At 36.1% G+C, this 19,225-nt stretch overlaps 1 protein-coding gene and 1 long non-coding RNA gene across 10 annotated transcripts in view; both read left to right on the forward strand.

Moving 5' to 3' along the window:
* NUBPL (NUBP iron-sulfur cluster assembly factor, mitochondrial) overlaps positions 1-7,918 on the forward strand; it is a 351,028-nt gene extending 343,110 nt beyond the window's left edge. For all 9 annotated transcript variants that reach the window (XM_081229690.1, XM_081229694.1, XM_081229691.1 and 6 more), the window contains one exon: positions 7,756-7,918. In XM_081229690.1, the coding sequence (XP_081085816.1) occupies positions 7,756-7,818 (63 nt within the window). In that variant the 3' untranslated portion in view covers positions 7,819-7,918. The remainder of the gene's footprint in view (positions 1-7,755) is intronic.
* A 4,252-nt stretch (positions 7,919-12,170) lies between these two features.
* The window catches only part of LOC308613582, a 71,559-nt gene continuing 64,504 nt past the window's right edge, over positions 12,171-19,225 (forward strand). Inside the window, exon 1 of the long non-coding RNA XR_014015273.1 lies at positions 12,171-12,552. This is a non-coding gene — a long non-coding RNA (uncharacterized lncRNA). The remainder of the gene's footprint in view (positions 12,553-19,225) is intronic.

A 19,225-nucleotide genomic window follows, 5' to 3' on the forward strand; every position in this document is an offset into this window, starting at 1 on the left:
CTAAAGTAGTGAGAATTTCATGCACCACATCGTCAGCCTTACATGTGAAGACTTCTGCCTTATATATGAAGACTTCTGAGCAATTTTAAGATTTAGACATGTCCATGAAAAGGAAAAAAAAATGGAGCCTTGTATTTGTTTCCATGGAAGTTATTGCTTCCTACTCTTAGATTGCAGACATTCATTATTATTAACCACCTTCCTAATAATAATAGCAGTTAGAGTATGCTAGACACTGTTAGACATTTATATACTTTCTATGCTCACAAGAACTTAATGTAATATATAAATAGTCCGCATTTTGCAGATGAGGAAACTGAGGCTCATAGAAACTAAATAGTTTTCCCAAGGTCACAGAACTAATAAATGGCAAAATGTGATTAAAAGGCAAGTCTGTTCCTTCCAAATATTGTCTTCTTTCCATTGTAGCACCTTCTGGGTCCTCTACTAATAGCTATGATTTCCTCAATTCCTTCTAAGAAGTGAGTACAGTACTTGAGTGTATTAAATACAACATATTATTTGATTCTCATAGCACGTTTGTGAGATATGTATGATAATCTCCATTTTCAGATGAAGAAGCAGAGATTCATTTATAGTAAAGAATTTGTCTAAGGTAGTACTAGAGGCTATTTCCACACTCAGCTCTGAAACCATAACCCATGTATCCTCTTCCCGGTACAGTATCTGCTTCCCTCCCTAATTAATTGCAAGATTACTTCAGTGTCTCTCTATTGTATATATGTAGGCTAGCTTTCAGTTCACCTCCTTTTCATATCACAGAGATCTAGAGAAGAGGGTGGGCACACTCTGCCCCTCAGGTCCCACTGGTGTGCACAACCACAGGGCATAATACAGAGAGGATCCTAACCTGGGTCTGAGAATCCCCTGAAGTTATATCCAGAATGTATGAGTGTGCATTTTTCTGGGAAATTGGACAAGAGCTTTATTAGATTCTCAAAGAGGTCTCTGCATGAAAGGAAAAGCATTAATCTGTATTAGCTTGGGGTTTCATTAAGAAGAATGCCACTTTCTAAGTGTGACCTTAGGCAAGTTCCCTCATGTCTCTGAACCTTTCTCTCCATCTGTAAATTGATATCATAATGAAAAGAATTAGATGATAATGTGAAAATACTTTGAAAAATGCCAAGTAGAAATACAACTGTGAGTATTTATGTCTTCTGAAATGTTCTGTATAAGATGCTATAGCAATTAATGTCTTTCTACTGCCCTTTATCAAAGGATTGAGTCCATTTTTTGCCCTTCCCCTTACGTAGCTTCAAGTAAATGTCACTCTTTGGTGGCATCTAAAAATCAGAGCAGAATTTGAATCATGAGATATGGGTAGAGTTCTCAGCTTCAGCATTAAAAATATTAAGTCCTAGATATTAGGAAGCTGTTGCTGAGTCCTGGAATCAGGATCCTTCTGGTTATTCTTCTGGTGAATCTTACCTCCTGATAATCCCCTTCCCTTTTGCCCTATGAACTTAAATGGAAATACGCTCTCAGAAGCTGGTCACAGCCCTCTGAACAAGTTCTGCCATATGCATGGAAGCTTAGTGCCCATTCTACCTGCATGTCTTCATTTAAAGAATGAAGGAAGTGTTTACTTGCCAACGTGATAAACTTCTGCAAAAGTCACAAGTTCTGCCATATGCATGGAAGCTTAGTGCCCATTCTACCTGCATGTCTTCATTTAAAGAATGAAGGAAGTGTTTACTTGCCAACGTGATAAACTTCTGCAAAAGTTAATGGGACAGAATATGCAAAATTATTTGTTAATTGTTAGCCCCTTAGATTGATACTTTTTATTGTTTGCTTTTAGGGGTTTACTACAGGCAAATTTATTAATAAGTAAAAGTTTCATCTTTAGCTTTTTGTCTTCTTTCTAATTCTACCTTCTCTTCTCCATCTTCCCTCACTCCATCCTCTCAGCACCAGGTTCCAGGGCTCTCATTCTCTGCCCATAAAATCTTTTAAAATTAGGCACTAGGGATTTAGCTCTCCCAGTAATACTTAACTTTCAGAAGAGACAAACACTAAGAATACAGTGATTAATCGAAAGGTATGAAATGTGCTGACTTTGAGGCATCATTGGAAAAGTTGGGAAGGGTTACAGTACCAATTAAAAAGCTCCATCGAGCTTCTGCCTACTCAGTCAAAGGTCAGAACCTTCTGCATACGTGCACCACTGAGGAAAGGGGAGTAATTGAAACTCCAAATATAAGTAAAGTAGCCAGAGAAAGCAATAGAGGAAGGGAGAGAAAGTGGACACTCTAGGATTCAGAACTCTTAAATTCAATAGCATTTCCTCTTGTTTGTGTAATTATAACTGTTCATTCAACTATATCTACCTTTTGCCTTTGATTGAGTCCAGGACACAGTGATGGACTCATGACTGACTATTAATTTTGTGGTTTCATTCTTTTTGTCAAGTAAAAATCTTAATATTGGTGTATTAAAAAGTGTGCTTGGGGCTTCCCTGATGGCGCAGTGCTTGAGAATCTGCCTGCTAATGCAGGGGACATGGGTTCGAGCCCTGGTCTGGGAAGATCCCACATGCCACGGAGCAACAAGGCCCGTGAGCCACAATTACTGAGCCTGCGCGTCTGGAGCCTGTGCTCCTCAACAAGAGAGGCCGTGATAGTGAGAAGCCCGCGCACCGCAATGAAGAGTGGCCCCCGCTTGCCTCGCACAGAAACGAAGACCCAACACAGCAAAAATAAATAAATTAATAAACTCCTACCCCAACATCTTCTTTAAAAAAAAAAAAAAGTGTGCTATAAGATATTCCTGGTAAAGACTTTTAAATTTAAATAGAAACTTTATTATCTTTTAAATTTCTACATTATTACCTCATAGTCCTAATATGAAATGACTGTGTATGGAAAATTAGAACTTCAGATATTTAAAAACAAAGACAAAGGGAAAAGCTCACCATAAAACTTCTGCACTTTGGTTGCCATCCAGTTCCTTTACTTGATAATGACAGAGCAGACAAATAAGATCCAGCTGTATTATCTGTGTCTCTAGATGGCCCAATGAAAGATCTTGAATAGGAGAGAAGGGTTAGTTCATGTAGAGTTGAGTTGATGAGAAAGAGAGTATTAATAGTCTGAGAAATCTAAATCATATTTTTTACATATGACATGTATGTGTTTGCTTTTCCTAGTTGTGTATTAAACAGAAGGAAGGGATTTAATTTACTTTTTCCTCAGGCAGAAAAAGTGTCCAAAAGGATATGTTAAGATGAGCTCTTCAATGAGATTGTAAATTACTTGAGGACATAATAGTAATAATAGTAGCCACTAGTATTTATTATTTGCTTCTTATATTCCAGTACTTCACATAGTTTATTCTTACTTAATATGCCCCCAAGCCCTTTGAGGTAGATACTATTATTATAACCATTTTACACATATGGAAACTGAGCCTAGAAGGTTTAATTAACTTGCCCAGGGCCAGTGTTAATAAGTAATGGAACCAGGATTTTAAACCATACCTGTCTGATCTTAAGGCCCCACCTCTTCACCAGTGAGCACTTCTGCCTCCCTTTTTTATTGTTACCTCCCACAGATTTCCCGAAACAATGCCTTGCACACAATAAGAACCAAAAAGTATTTGTTGAAATGATACTGCACTGGCTGAAAAAATTCAATCTCAACAGTTTTGTGGAAATTGAAACTGTTAAACTAAGCACTTTTAGTGGTTTCTCAGCAAATAAAAATCTAACCATTGCTTTGAGTGTGATATATTGAAAGTTTAAGCTTGGAGATAGTCCATTAAAAAGCAAAGGTTAAATGTAGCAAATTTGATTATTATGGAATCGTTCAGATTTTGTGCAGTCAGATAGGTTTGTCTCTAATTTAACATAAGTTGGAACTAAGATTATAGAATGATATGGCCTCAGCTTGCCTTAGTGAGCTTTAAATTTTCATTGTAAAATATTAGGCTTTAAACACCTAGAAAAGCTACTGGGAGATGAAAGGTGTTTATAAAGATGCATGTGTTAGCATACAGTATTTGTTATTGTCTTTCTGACTTACTTCACTCTGTATGAAAAACTCTAGGTCCATCCACCTCACTACAAATAACTCAATTTCGTTTCTTTTTATGGCCAAGTAATATTCCATTGTATATATGTGCCACATCTTCTTTATCCATTCATCTGTCGATGGTCACTTAGGTTGCTTCCATGTCCTGTGTATTGTAAATAGAGCTGCAATGAACACTGTGGTACATGACTCATTTTGAATTGTGGTTTTCTCAGGATATATGCCCAGGAGTGGGATTGCTGGGTCATATGGTAGTTCTATTTTTAGTTTTTTAAGGAACCTCCATACTGTTCTCCATAGTGGCTGTATCAATTTACATTCCCACCAACAGTGTAAGAGGGTTCCCTTTTTTCCATACCCTCTCCAGCATTTATTCCTTGTAGGTTCTGATGAACCGAGGGGCAGGACAGGAATAAAGATGCAGACGTAGAGAATGCACTTGAGGACACAGAGAGGGGGAAGGGTAAGGCTGGGACGAAGTGAGAGAGTAGCATTGACATATATACACTACCAAATGTAAAATAGATAGCTAGTGGGAAGCAGCCGCATAGCACAGGGAGATCAGCTCGGTGCTTTGTGACCACCTAGAGGGGTGGGATAGGGAGGGTGGGAGGGAGACGCAAGAGGGAGGGGATATGGGGATATATGTATACGTATAGCTGATTCACTTTGTTATACAGCAGAAACTAACACACCATTGTAAAGCAATTATACTCCAATAAAGATGTTTAAAAAAAAAAGATGCATGGCTGAAAATCAGCACTTTTAGATTTAAGAGAAATATTTCTTTATATAGTGTATGTTATTTCCATTTTTAAACAAAGTCTGTTGTTTCTGTTAACTATAGCAGAGACTGAAACCATTTTTAGATAGAGCATTATGATTAGAATTACTTGTATTTTGGATTTACTGTTTAATATGTAATGTGGTAGAAGGAGCTGGGCTTTGGAGTCAGGCGGACCCATGTGTGAATGTTCTCCAGCCTACTGACTTTGTGACTTTGAGCAGACAACTCCAATTTCTTCATCCACATTGAACCAATGGTGTTTATTTTACATAAGTGAGATTACTTATGAGATTACACAAATGAGATTACTTATACTAGTACTTGGTATAGTATGTACTCAGTAAAAACATATAAGGTCTTATTCATGTTTTGAGAGCTATTCTTTAAAAAAAAAAGAAAAAAGGACACAAATGGAATTTTAACAGTTTCCTGGTAAAATAAAGTATAATTCAACTATTAGGGATTGAACATAGTTGTTGTTTTTTTCAGGGATCTGACATAGGTATTCTGTTTATTAACATAGGTGTTGAGTTACAGAGGTGTGTTCAGTGTGTAGAGTTTCACTGATCTGTGCACTTAGGACCAGTGCATGTATTTAAAAAAATTTTTTAAATATGTATCACCAATGAAAAAGTAGCATTCGAAAGTAGATTTATGTGTGATGTCCTTACACTGTCAAGGTAGATCATAAAGGTATTAAATAGAATTACTCTCTGATTAGTTTTTAAATTATACTGATGTTTCTAGGTTAAAAACTGACAAATATTAAATATACAACTTCCAAAGAAAAGGGGTCAAGTGTATACTTATTTTTAAAAGTTAGTAGAAAATAAGTTAACATAGCTTGAATAAGAAATTAAACCAGGTCTTTTGGAGAGACCACAAAAACTTGATAAATACAAACCCAAATATATCAATTATTAATATTATAAATAACCAATTGCTCCTTTTAAAGTCAAACATTTCTGACTATAATCATTGGATTTTTTTTCAAGAAGTAGAGCCAAAATATAAGATTTAAAGTAGTAACGCGAAACATATATTTTATGTTTCAACAATGAAACAAGTAGCATGGCAATACACATACAGACAACATACACTTAAAGATTTGTCATTATTGTAATTAATATCATTTAAAATTTTCATAATGAGCAGTTTTCCAACATGTTGATTGAGAGATAACAGACATGACTGGCTTTTTTCACCACCCCCAGGGGGGAAATGTAAGTAACCTTTTCTTTTTTTTAACGTATATATGTATCTATTCTTTTTCAAATTCTTTTCAGAATATTGAGCAGCATTCCCTGTGCTATACAGTAGCTCCTTGTTTATATGTATATGTATATATACATATGTATCCACAGATACAGGTACATATACACACACACAAATATGTGTGTATGTATATGCATTTTTTGTTCTTTCTTTATGATCTTAATACGTGGCAAATATTTAAATTTCTGATGTGAGTTACAAATATGGTTTTCTCTTTGTGGCACAAGATTTTATATATATATATATATATATATATATATATATATATATATATATATATATATATATATATATATAATTATATATTATATCAAAATTCTTTTGTTTTTCAATTTGCTGATTTCTTAATACATTGTATCAACTTCATAATGTAAATACAGAGAGGTCTATATTAAAATATTTCCCCAAATGGAGGAAATATTTACTTTCAAGCATAGTTTTAAAAAATCAAGATGTGTGAAACATAGTTAACGGCTTCATCAAGTCAGGGTAAAGAAGACTCAAACAGTCCTTTTACCATGCAGAGTCAGGGAGCTGGTCAGCCTGGGTTCAGAGCCCAGCTCATCTCACACTAGCTGTGATGCTGTGGACAAGACTATTCATCTTTCATGGTCTTGGTTTTCTTGTCTATAAAGTGGGAATAGTGACAGAATTTACCCCTTAGGGTAACTTGACGATAGATGAAATAATACTTGGCAGATATTAAGTACTCAAGTAAAATTTAGCTATTACCATTACTTCCAGTAGTAGCAGTAGTAGTACCAGTAGTATTAGCAGCAGCAGCAGCAGCAGCAGCAGCAGTAGTAGTAGTAGTAGAAGTAGTATGTATACAACGGTAAATATATAAATGTATAAATTTCTGGTTCTAGAAAATCTTACTATTGTCTTACAGTTACTTTTTATAGATAAGATAGGAGAAATAAGTAGTATTTACATTTCAATTGTTTAAAACTTTAAAATGCAAATGCCATGACCATTGTTCTAACTGGACTGTGCAGGCATTAAGTTAGTTGTGGCCCACTTAGTGCCTGGGAGCTGCTTTTCGTGTTCTGTTGTACTGGGGTCCCAGAGATGAAGAGTATGACAACTGATTCCAGGAATTCTTGCGTGGTACTTAAATCTCACCAAACGGAGGAGCCTAGGGGTGCTTGGTGCTGGTATTAGACACAATTGTCAGAGAGAATAAAGAAAATGCTTTCTGAAGATAAACGTAGGGTGGTAATAGATAGCCTTTTCAAAAATGACTAATGGGCCTTATGCCAAAGAAGTTTGGCAGTATCTAACTCAAGATATCAATTTGTCAGAAGAGGAAGGTGTAAGTTTTCTGCAGCTAGACTGGGTTGCTAGTTTGCTGACACAGGAGTTAGAGTTTGAAAAACAGTAACTGCTGCTACTAAATATTTTTTTTGGAAAGTCCCCTTCCAGATAATCTAAACCCCTTTCTCCCCTGCCCTACATGCAACGTTCACAGCAATATTTTCTGCAACGTTCACAGCAATATTTTCTAACTATTGAGTTTCCTCATCTCATTCAGCCTTTCTACTATTCAATTCAGTAGACAGCTATGGCAAACAGTTTGTGAGTCATTTGATGTCTACTAAGGAGAAATATAGAACAAGCAAATCTGTTCTTTTCCAGGCCAAAGCCTACCTGAGGATTGCTACCGAAGTGGTAAGAAGATTGCCACCACCTCCAGAGTGATTCCCCAAGTGTCTTGGAAATGCGCCTGGTGCTTGACAGTAAGACCTTTGGAAATCAGCAGTGTGGTGGTGAAATCTACAGAAATAATAGCAATCATAGTTGTTTTCTTGTATTTCTAAAGAAATAATATCTTCAAATTTGATTTGCTAAACAATGACAACAAACTTTTTACATACTGATGCTTACCGCTACATTTAGGAATTGTTTTGCAAGCTGTTGTATACCAGTGTCACAGAACTGCATTTTATTTTATTGAACTACCCCTTAAGGAATCACAAGTTTATATTACAAACCCAACCTTCAGTTCAGGAGAGAACTGTGCTCTTTTTGCAGGACTACAGAGTTAAAGAATTTACTGAATGTGAGTATGGATGTTAAGTGTGACATCTCTCCATCAGGCAGTTTGGTCTGGGTTTGAATCCTGCCTCTACTACTATCTTGGACATATTCTTGTTCCAGATAAACCTCTACTTCTTCATCTGGACTAGACTTTCCCCTAGACTTAATAAATCTCAATCTCCGGGGTGGAGTCTGGACATGTGTGTTTTTAACAAGATCATAATGATTCTGATTATGATGGCAATACTAATAATAATAACTAACATTTATCAAGTGTTTTCTTGTGTCCTTATAGTTAATCTTTCATTCATATGAGTGGGGTACTGTTGTTATTTCCGCTTTACAGATGGGGAAACTGAGATATGGGAAAGTTAACTGTCTTCCTGAAGGTTACTGTCTAGCAAATGGAGGTTTGAACTTGGGCAGTTGGATACTGGATCCTTCCTTTTGTACACCAAAGGGCATTTGTTTATTTCAAAAGAGGAATAGGATTATAGTATTCAGAATTTCCTCAAACTTATTTGACCATGAACTCTCCCAACCTCCCCTTTAGGAGCATTTCTTGGAGTTCATATTTTAAAGAATACACCTTGAAAAGCATCTTGTCTGGTTGAGGCTGAGAGAGAGAGAGAGAGAGAGAGAGAGAGAGAGACAGTCAAGGGCTTCCCAAGGTTATAAAGCTGCAAGTACTGATAAGAGTCATTAGTTAATCCTCACCTACAAGGAGGTGGTCTGTGACCTTTGGCAAATGCCTGAGTTCCTTTGCTCTATAGTTAAGCAGCCAGAAAATTAGGTAAAGAGTTACATGTCATTATAAACATGTTTTTGCACACTTATGCTCACATAAAAAACTGTGCATGGATGTTTATAGCAGCTTTATTTGTAATAGCCAAAACAACCCAGAGTTTTCCAATGGGTGAATGGTTAGAAAAACTGTGGTATATCCATACCATGGAATACTACTCAGCGATTAAAAAAAAGAACAAACTATGGATACATGCAACAACCTGGATAAATTCCAGATAATTAGGCTGAATGAAAAAGCTAATCCGAAAAGGTTTTGTACCATATGATTCAAGTTATAAAACATTCTTGAAATGACAAAATTATAGAAATGGAGAACAGATTAGTGGTTTCCAGGGGTTAAGGAGGGGATTGGTGATGGGGGAGGGAACTGTGTTTGTGGCTATACAAAGACATCAGAAATCCTTGTGAGGATGGAAATGCTCTGTATCATGACTGTATGGATGTCAGTATCTTGGTTGTGAAATTGTGCAACAGCTTTGCAAGATGTTACCATTGGAGGAAATTGGGTAAAGGGCACAATGGAATCTCTCTCTATCATTTCTTACAGCTGCATGTGAAGCTACAATTATCTCAGAATAAAAATAAGAGTATAATTTTAAAAAGCAAACTTGCACTGCTGTGTCTGAACTGAAATCTCCTGGACCAAATTATCCATGCTAATTAAAATCATGAATAAAAGTATTTGTGGATACACAGTAATCATCATTCATCACTCTGAAAAGGAAGTAACTTTAAGTTGTAGATATGTATTTGTATTTTATTGTCTTTTTGGAAGAAGGCCAATGTAGATAATCATTGAGTATTTCTAAATATGAAAAAGCAAGTAACTGAACCAAGCTTAACTTTACCTGGAAAAAGAATAATTTAAATAAGCTCCAGAGGTGCTTAAAGTTGTGTACCAGAATTTAATACATCTCATGGAGAAACGGGAAAGATAGACTTCACTCATAAATATACAACTTAGAGAAGATTCACATATATAATCACCTGCTCCCTTCTCCCTCACTTACTAGTCTCTGCAGATGCTTCCAGGAAAGCCACTGAAAAAAAATGTGGTTGGGGTTTATACCCAGGTTTAAAAGTGGAGGAGGGGGGCCTCCCTGGTGGCGCAGTGGTTGAGAGTCCGCCTGCCGATGCAGGGGATACGGGTTCGTGCCCCGGTCTGGGAGGATCCCATATGCCGCGGAGCGGCTGGGCCCGTGAGCCATGGCCGCTGAGCCTGTGCGTCCGGAGCCTGTGCTCCACAACGGGAGAGGCCACAACAGTGAGAGGCCCGCATACCGCAAAAAAAAAAAAAAAAGTGGAGGAGGGGAAAGTAGGTTTAAGAGCAAGAATGAAGCTTATTCTAAAATTTTTGCTCCTGGTAGCCTTTGCTAAGATTCAGAGAGCTGACTTCAAATAGACTATCAAGCATAGCTAGTCTGCCTGTTGCTAGGGGTAATATTTATTCCTCATTCTTCACATTTCCACGGAGTATAGAGAATTTCCATTCCTCTGTCCAGGAGGGAAAGGCAAGCTCCCCCACTCACTCCATCCTGGGGAAAGAGGAGTGACTCATGGGCAAATTTCTTTATATCTGTGTTTCTTTGATTTCAGCCAAATCCTGAGCTTTCTGAGGTAGGCTACAGGAAAGCCTGAAGCTGTCCACCTCTGCCTTGGACTTGGGTGAGCAAGTCCATCTAATTTAGAGGTAGGGTATTTGGTAGCCCATTGTGGTCACATACCCTGTAATCCAGCTTTTTGTCAGTAATAAAGCTAATTTGTTTTTTGAACCATTATCTGGATTCTATGTCTCTCAGGTCCAAACAGGGGAAGAATCCCCCCAACCAGACTCCAAGGAAACACAAAATACCTTTCTAGAATCCTATAAAGTTAGAACTGAAGAATATATTTCAGATAAGTCCACCACTCTATTTGAAGCACCTCTAGTAAAAAATAAGTTCATTAATGGCCAGAAGTTTTTTTGGGGGGGAGGAGGGAGAGTGAAGGGAGGTTATCATGATGTATACTACATATGCAGTAAAGCACAGAAGACATAAATATACAGGTCAATTAATTATCTACAAAGTGAACACCCATGTAACTACCAACTAGGTTAGGGAGTAGACCACAACAAGCATCCCCAAAGCCCCAGTGTTTTCCTTCACAATCACTATCCTCTTCTTCCCTTACAAAGTTAACAACAAACTGATGTTTTAGCACCTTAGTCTGTACCCTTAAACATTATAGTTTTGCCTATTTTTTTGAAATTTATATTAAATGGAACCATACAGTATTTTGCTCTATATTAACTGTTTTTATTTTGCTCTATACTGACTGCTTTTGTTCTGTATTATATTTCTGAGATGCATGTCTATTGTTGCATATAGCTGTGATTTATTCATATCCTTTGCTGTAGAGAATCCCATTGTTTGAATAAACAACTTACCATTCCACTGTCTAAATGGATATTTGCATTGATTCCAGTGTTTTACTATTACAAATAATGCTGCTCTGAACGTTCTTGTATGTATTTTCTTGGTGTTCATGTGCTTGAATTTCTGTCAAGTTATTTCTGGGAGTGGAATTACTAGTAGTTGTTTAGTGGTATCTCATTGTGGTTTTAACTTGCATTTCCCTGATTACAAATGAAGTTGAGCACCTTTACATACAGTTATTGGTTAATTAAATATCTTCTTGTGTGCAGTACCATTCAGATTTCTTGCCCATTTTTCTAATGTGTTGTTGGAGCATGTATATATTCTTATATTGTTGATATGAATCCTTGTCAGTTCTATGTGTTGCAGATATCTTTCCCCCTCTATTACTTGCCTTTCACTCTCTTAATGGTATCTTTTGATAAACAAAGGATCTTAATCTTAATGTATTCAAATTTATCATTATTTTCCTTTATCATTGTTGATTTTTTTATATATACCTCAAAGTCATGAAGATATTACCCTATATTAACTTGTAGAAGCGATTGAGTTGTTTTGCCTTTTATGTTTTGTTCTGCTGTCCATGTGGAATTGGCCTTTTGGTTATTAGGTAAGGTGGGTGTAAGTTTCTCACCAGGTGCACATCTAATTGTCGCTTGTGAGACTATGTTTCCCTCCACTATTCTGCAGTATGCTATCTCTGTTGTAAATTAAGTGTTTGTGTTTCTGTGGGTCTGTTTCTGGGCTTTGTATTCTTTTCCATTGGTGTATTTGTCTGTCTTTGCACCAATAACTCACTGTCTTGTTTATCATCACCTTGATGTTCTTCAAGAATATTTTGGCAATTCTTGATTTTTTACATTTCCATATAAATTTTAGGGCCAGCTTGTAAAGTTCAAAAACAACAACAACAAAGTCCTGGAGAGTTTCAAGTTTGCTTAGGATGGAGAAGACTGGAAAGAACATCGTACCCACCCTTACAATAAGAAAAAACTGCATGATCTACAAAATCATAACTTTTACTTAAACTGACCAGAGAACCTAAGTTACAGTGCAACGTAGTAGCCTGAAATGTAAGGAAAGACAGAGCCCTCCAAGGAGAGACAGGATGTAAGGATTTCCCCACCTTTGGCAGAGCACAGACGAAAGACATCAAGCTCCCTACAAACAGGTAAGACAAATTCAGTGAAAAATTTTAACACATTGCTAAAAGTTGAGTGTGGATAACAGGAGAATCTAGAACCCCTGGAAGCTACTAACAGAAGGGGAGTTTACACCCACCTTTAGACTTTTCTCTGTGGACTTCACTGGGTACCTAAGAGAAGATTTGAGCATGGGGTAGGGTACTGAAAAAAGCCTTTCTTAGTGTATAGGCCTGAAGGAGGAGAGCAGTTGCTTCTGTGAGAAAAACAGAGCCCTGCCTGACCTCCCTTCCCTGTGGAACAAATACTGTAAGTCACTGGGGGAGAGCAACAAATCTTGTTGTTATCAGATGAAGACCCATTATGACTGGGGAGAGGAAACAGAAAAACCCTCTATTCCTAGAGGAATAGGAAGAGAAAGACATCCTGGCCCCAGGGACCATTAAAAATATCCTATCCTTGGGGAGGAGGAGGACCACCAAGAAAGCCCAATGACCAAGGCTCAGGGACACAGGATTTGCCCAAAGCTGAGACTGAGCCAGGACAACTAAGAACCCACTGCCCCACAGCAAGCTAGGAAGCACTAAGTATCAAGCAACAGCAGTCTACTATTGGAGGAGGGAGCAAAACTGTGAATAGAGAAGGTCAAAAGCTAAGGGTAGAGCAGGAACAATAAGAAAAAATCCTTTGGCAACCCCATCCTTCAACTTAAGCACAAGGTAATACCAGAGAGATCTGAAGCCAGTGGTGCACTTTGACCATAACAACAACAAAACCTAAATAAGATCAACTCCTGATGAAATTGACTCAGTGCTGCACCTTAAGTTTCTAGCAAAATAAGAGGCATGCCCATTTTCAGCTATAAATGCTATTTACCTCAGTCTTTACTGTCCTACTCGTGATAACCAGTATTTAATGAAAGAATTATAAAACATAAAAAGCAAGAAAAATAAATCCCCTACTTGATAGACAAAACATTTAACAAAACCAGACACAGAGATGACTCAGATGTTGGTACTATCAAATAAGGACTTTTAAATGGCTAATTAGTATGTTAAAGGGGCTAATGGAAAAAGTGAACAACAACCTTAATTAGATGAGGAATTTCACAGAGAGATGGAAACTATAAGAACAAGTAAAATAGAAATGCTAGAAATTTAAAAACACAGTAACAGGGAAGAAGAATACCTTTGGGCTCGTTAGTAAACTTGACACAAATGAAGAAAGTGTTGATGAACTTGGAAGATAGGTAAACAGGAAGTACCCAAATTGAAGTACAAAGAGTATAAACAGTTTAAAACATGCATACACACAAATAAGAGCTGGGGATAAATTGTATCTCATAAGGAGAAGAGGAAGAGAGGGACCTTGGGACAGAAAAAATATTTAAAGAAATAACTGCTAAGTATTCTCTAAATAAAATTTATTAAACTAGGGAATTAACAAAACTCAGAAAGTTCCCAGTGGGATTTTAAAAACCTAGATATATCATATTAAAACTGCTGGAGGGCTTCCCTGGTGGCGCAGTGGTTGAGAGTCTGCCTGCCGATACAGGGGACACAGGTTCGTGCCCTGGTCTGGGAAGATCCTACATGCCGCAGAGCGGCTGGGCCCGTGAGCCATGGTCACCGAGCCTGCGTGTCTGGAGCCTGTGCTCCACAACGGGAGAGGCCACAACAGTGAGAGGCCTGCATACCACAAAAAAAAAAACTGCTGGAAAAACAAGGATGAGAAAATCTCGAAGGCAGTCAGTGAAAACCACACTTTTTTCAGATAAAAGCTAAGAGAATTCATTAATAGCAGACTTTGCTACAATAAATGCTATATAGGAAGTTCTTCAAGCAGAAGGAACAGAATACCAGATAGAAATTTTGATCTGTACAAAGAAATGAAGATCTCTGAAAATGGTTAAAAATAAATATAAAAAAATACTTATTGACTTGTTTCTGATCATTCTAAAAGACAGTTGACTGCCTACTACTACTAACATTTTTAAAAATTAGGTTAAATAATAAGCCAGTAGTAGAGATAAAATGGAATCCTAAGTACATAATCCAAAAGCAAGCAGAAATTGAAGTATAAAAGGAATGAAGAACAGAATGAATAGAAAACAGCTAGCAAGATGAGGATTTTAATCCAAACATATTGATAATTACAATGAATATAAATGTTCAAAACAGACTGATCAGAGATTGTCAGAGTGGATAGAAGAGTGAGACCCAACTCTGTACTGTCTAAAAAAAATTCATTCTAAATATAAAGACAAATAGATTAAAAGGAGTAGATAGAAAAGATATACAGTGTGAACATTCATCAGAAGAAAGGTGGAGTGGCTATAGTAGTATCAGGTATGGCAGATTTCAGAATAAGTAACATTACCAGAAATGAAGGATGCTCACTAAAAAAGAAATAACTTTAATGTAATAAATCACCAAAGGAAATGTATGTTGTAGTTGTAAATTGACAAACTCCAGTCCCACATGCCATCACTGGCAAAATCTACCCAACATTTAAAGAAGAAATAATGCCAGTTCTACATGAACTCTTCCAAAATATAGAAGAGGAGGGAGCACTTCCCAACTCATTTTTTGAAGCCAGCATTATCCTGTTACCCAAACCAGACAAAGATAGTACACGAAAACCACAAATACTCCTCGTGGGCATAGATACAGAAATCCTCAGCAAAATATTATTTAATTGAATCCAGCATTATATAGAAAGGGTAAAGCATTGTGATCAAGGGGGTCATTTTCCTGGGAATGCAAGGTTGGTTCAACATTTGAAAATCAATCAGTATAAGCAGCAGATTAAATAAAAAAAGAAACTGAAGAAGGACAGACCAAGGAAGAAACACCATATGTTTCTCTAAAAGCTGTAGAAAAAGCGTATGACAAAATAAATTTAGGATAAAAATTCTCAGCAATGTAGGAATAAAAGAGAATTTTTTCACTCTTATAGAAGGCATCTACAAAAAATTTGTGCTTAACATCTTAACTAATGGTGAAAGACTGCTTTCCTCCTAAGAAAGGGAACAAGGCAAGGTTCTCCAGGCTCACCACTTTTATTCAATATTGTACTGGAGGTCATATCAGTGGAATAGAAAAAGAAATAAAAGCATACATATTGGAAAGGAAGCAATAAAGCTGTGTCTTTTTACAAATAACATGATTGTCTATGGAGAAAATCTCCCAAAATATACACAAAAGTAACTAGAACTAATAAGTAAATTTAGTAGAGTTGTAGTTTCCAAAGTCAATATACAAAAATGAATTTTATTTTTATATATTAGCAGTGAACAATTGGAATTTGAAATGACAATAGTATAATTTATAATAGCACAAAACATGTAATATTTAAATATAAATCTAATAAGATATGTGCAAGATCTGCTATGCTGACATACAAAACACTAATGAAAGAAATCAAATAAAACTTAAATAAATGGTGGGAGATATCATGTTTATTGTTTGGAAGACTCAGTATTGTTAAGATATCTATCCTCCCCAAATTGATCTATATCCAATGCAATCCCAATCAAAATCCCAGGAGACTCGTTTGTTGAAACTGACAACTTGATTCTAAAATTTATATGGAACTAAAGAGGGTCTAGGAGAGCCAAAACAGTTTCCAAAAAAGAAAAAGTCAGAGGACTTACACTACTTGATTTAAGATTTATAAAGCTACAGTAGTCAAGACAGTGTGGTATTGATGTAAGATAGATCCATGGAACAGAATAAAGTGTTCAGAAATAGACATATACAGATATGACAACTTGATTTTCAAGAAAAGTACCAAGGCAATTCAATGAGGAATAGATCATCTCTTCAGCAATTGTGTTCAGTTAGACATCTTTTTACAAAGAAATGAAACTTGCCTTGTACCTTACACATCTACAAAAATAAAATCAAAATGGATCATATACCGAAATGTAAAATCTAAAGCCATGAAACTTCTAAGAGGAAAACATAGGAGAAAAATCTTCATGATCTTGAGTTAGGCAGATTGCTTAATTAGGGCACAGAAAATCGCTATAAATCTATAAAAGAAAAAGTTAATAAATTGTACTTCAGAAATTTAAAACAGCTGTTGGAAGAACATAATTAAGAAAATTAAAAGGAAATTTACAGACTAGGAGAAAATATTTGTAAAACATATCTGACAAAGAATTTATATCTAAACTATATAAAGAACTCTTACAACCCATTAATAAGAAGATAAAAACTCCAATTTTAAAATGGGCAAATAATGTGACTACAGACTTTACCAAAGAAGATATACCATTGAAAAGTAGCATGGGGCTTCCCTGGTGGCGTAATGGTTGAGAGTCTGCCTGCCAATGCAGGGGACACAGGTTCGAGCCCTGGTTTGGGAAGATCCCACATGCCGCAGAGCAACTGGGCCCGTGAGCCACAACTGCTGAGCCTGCGCGTCTGGAGCCTGTGCTCCGCAGCAAGAGAGGCTGAGATGGTGAGAGGCCCGCACACCGTGATGAGGAGTGGCCCCCACTCGCCACAACTAGAGAAAGCCCTCGCACAGAAACGAAGACCCAACACAGCCAAAAATAAATAAGTAAATAAATTTAAATTAAAAAAAAAAAGAAAAGTAGCATGAAAAATACTCAACACCTTTAGTCATTAGGGAAATGCAAACAAAACAAAACAAAAAACCCACAATGAGATACCACTACACAGCTATAAAAATGGCTACAATGAAAAAGACTGACCACACCAAGTGTCGATGATGATGTGAATCCACTGGAACTTTCATACACTGTTGGTGGGAATGTAAAATAGTACATTTACATTTGGAAGACAGTCTGGCACATTCTTAAAAAGTTAAAGATGCACTTATCGAACTCTTCTGCTCCTAGGTATTTATCCAAGAGAAACAAATATATATCCACATGAAGACTTATATACAAATATTCCTAGCGGCTTTATTTTATATTATCCAAATGCTGGAAAGAACTCACATGTCCACCAAGAGGTGAATGGATAAACCAAATTGTCTGTAACTGCAGTAGAATACTTCTTAGCAATAAAGTGGACTGAATTATTAAATCTTAAAATGAATTATTAAATCTTGAGAGTGAATTATTAACTCTTAAAATAATAGTGCTGAATGAATGAGGCAGACAAAAAGGGTACAACATGTGTGATTCTATGTACATACAATTATAGAAAATGCATACTTTACTAGACAAAGTAGATCAGTGGTTGCCTGGAGATGGGTACTGGGAGAGAAAGGGTATGGAGAGAGAGAGAGATTAAAAAGGAAATGAGGAAACTTTGGGAAGTAATGGAATGGTCATTAAGTTGATTATGGTGAAGTTTTCACAGGTATATACCTAGATCAAAACTCATCAAGTTGTGCACTTTAAATATGTTCAGTTTATTGTGCATCAGTTATACTTCAATAAGGTTATTAAAAAAAGAATGATGTATTCACGAATTGCTTTCTGATATTGGATTATACTTTCCAGAATAGTATTTTTATAAGAAGATAACCCTTTTTAAATGCCTGAAATGTCACAGTTTCCATGTATAGTTGTTTTCAGATCCCTTTTTCAAAGTCTCTCTTCGTTTTTTTAACTAAAGATACCTTTTTGAACAACTAGATGAGCATTGTCTTTTCCTTGTGCCAGTCTGAGTGACTACTGATGTTTGGAGTTCAGATGGAAACTTGAAGCATAATCAGTTCAATTATTTGCTTTCTTTTCTTACTTTTGCCACGCCTGCTTGTATGACCTGAAGCAGCACATTGTTTTCACATTTAAATCTATTTTTAAATAATTTGGCTTAAAGTCTATGTAGAGTATAGTATAGAATTTGGTCATAGACCACTTTTCTAATCAGAAACTCTTACTTGAATAATAACATTTAAACCCAACCTTCAGTTTAAAGTATATCAATGCTTTAAAAACCTTGTTAAAGTCTGAAATTAGATGGCCTATATAAATATTGATGTGCCATACTTTCAACTTATTAATTGAAAAGTAGCTGACTTTTATTCCCAGGAATGTCAGGTTTATAACAACAGATAACTTGATTAATACATAAAGGATGTTTAAAACAAAAAAAATCCTTTAATTTAAAAAGAAGACAAAAAGTGGTTGTGTTTTTGAAGATTTTTGCAAACTACTTTCCTACTCTTTATTATTTTTAATCTTTTGTAGATATTTTAAAGTTCTGTAGTTGTTATTTTTTGTTTTAGCTCATTTATACCCCATGTCTTTAGTAATTTTAATACTGTAGGTTAGTTTGGATCTCTACAATAAGATCAGTTGTCTTTTACAAATTGAATGTGTCAAGCAATAATGATTTTTTGTTGTTATTTATTTTGAAATATAAAATAGGAACAATAAATTATCTTTAACTGTATCTGTTTCAAGCATTAAAAAAACATTTTGTAGAATATGGGTGTTGCAGCTGTTGAACTGTTGTTTAAACATTATTTCTCACACTGTGCCTAATGGATTTAATTATGGTTCACACAGTTGTTTCTTTATCATCTCTTCAGATGGAGGACTATACAGATACATCGTAAACCACCATGAGAATGTGTTATTAGGTTGTCTTTGTGGCTGAAAGTATTTTCTAATTATGTTGTAAAAGTTCCTTGCAAATAACTTCCATTAATTACTGGCTTTCTCTTGTAGTTCACTAATCTAGTTACTCACCGAGATCAAGTACAAAAGAAAGC

Source organism: Mesoplodon bidens (assembly GCF_964165515.1).
Source record: "Mesoplodon bidens genome assembly, chromosome: 3".
Lineage (NCBI taxonomy): Eukaryota > Metazoa > Chordata > Mammalia > Artiodactyla > Ziphiidae > Mesoplodon > Mesoplodon bidens.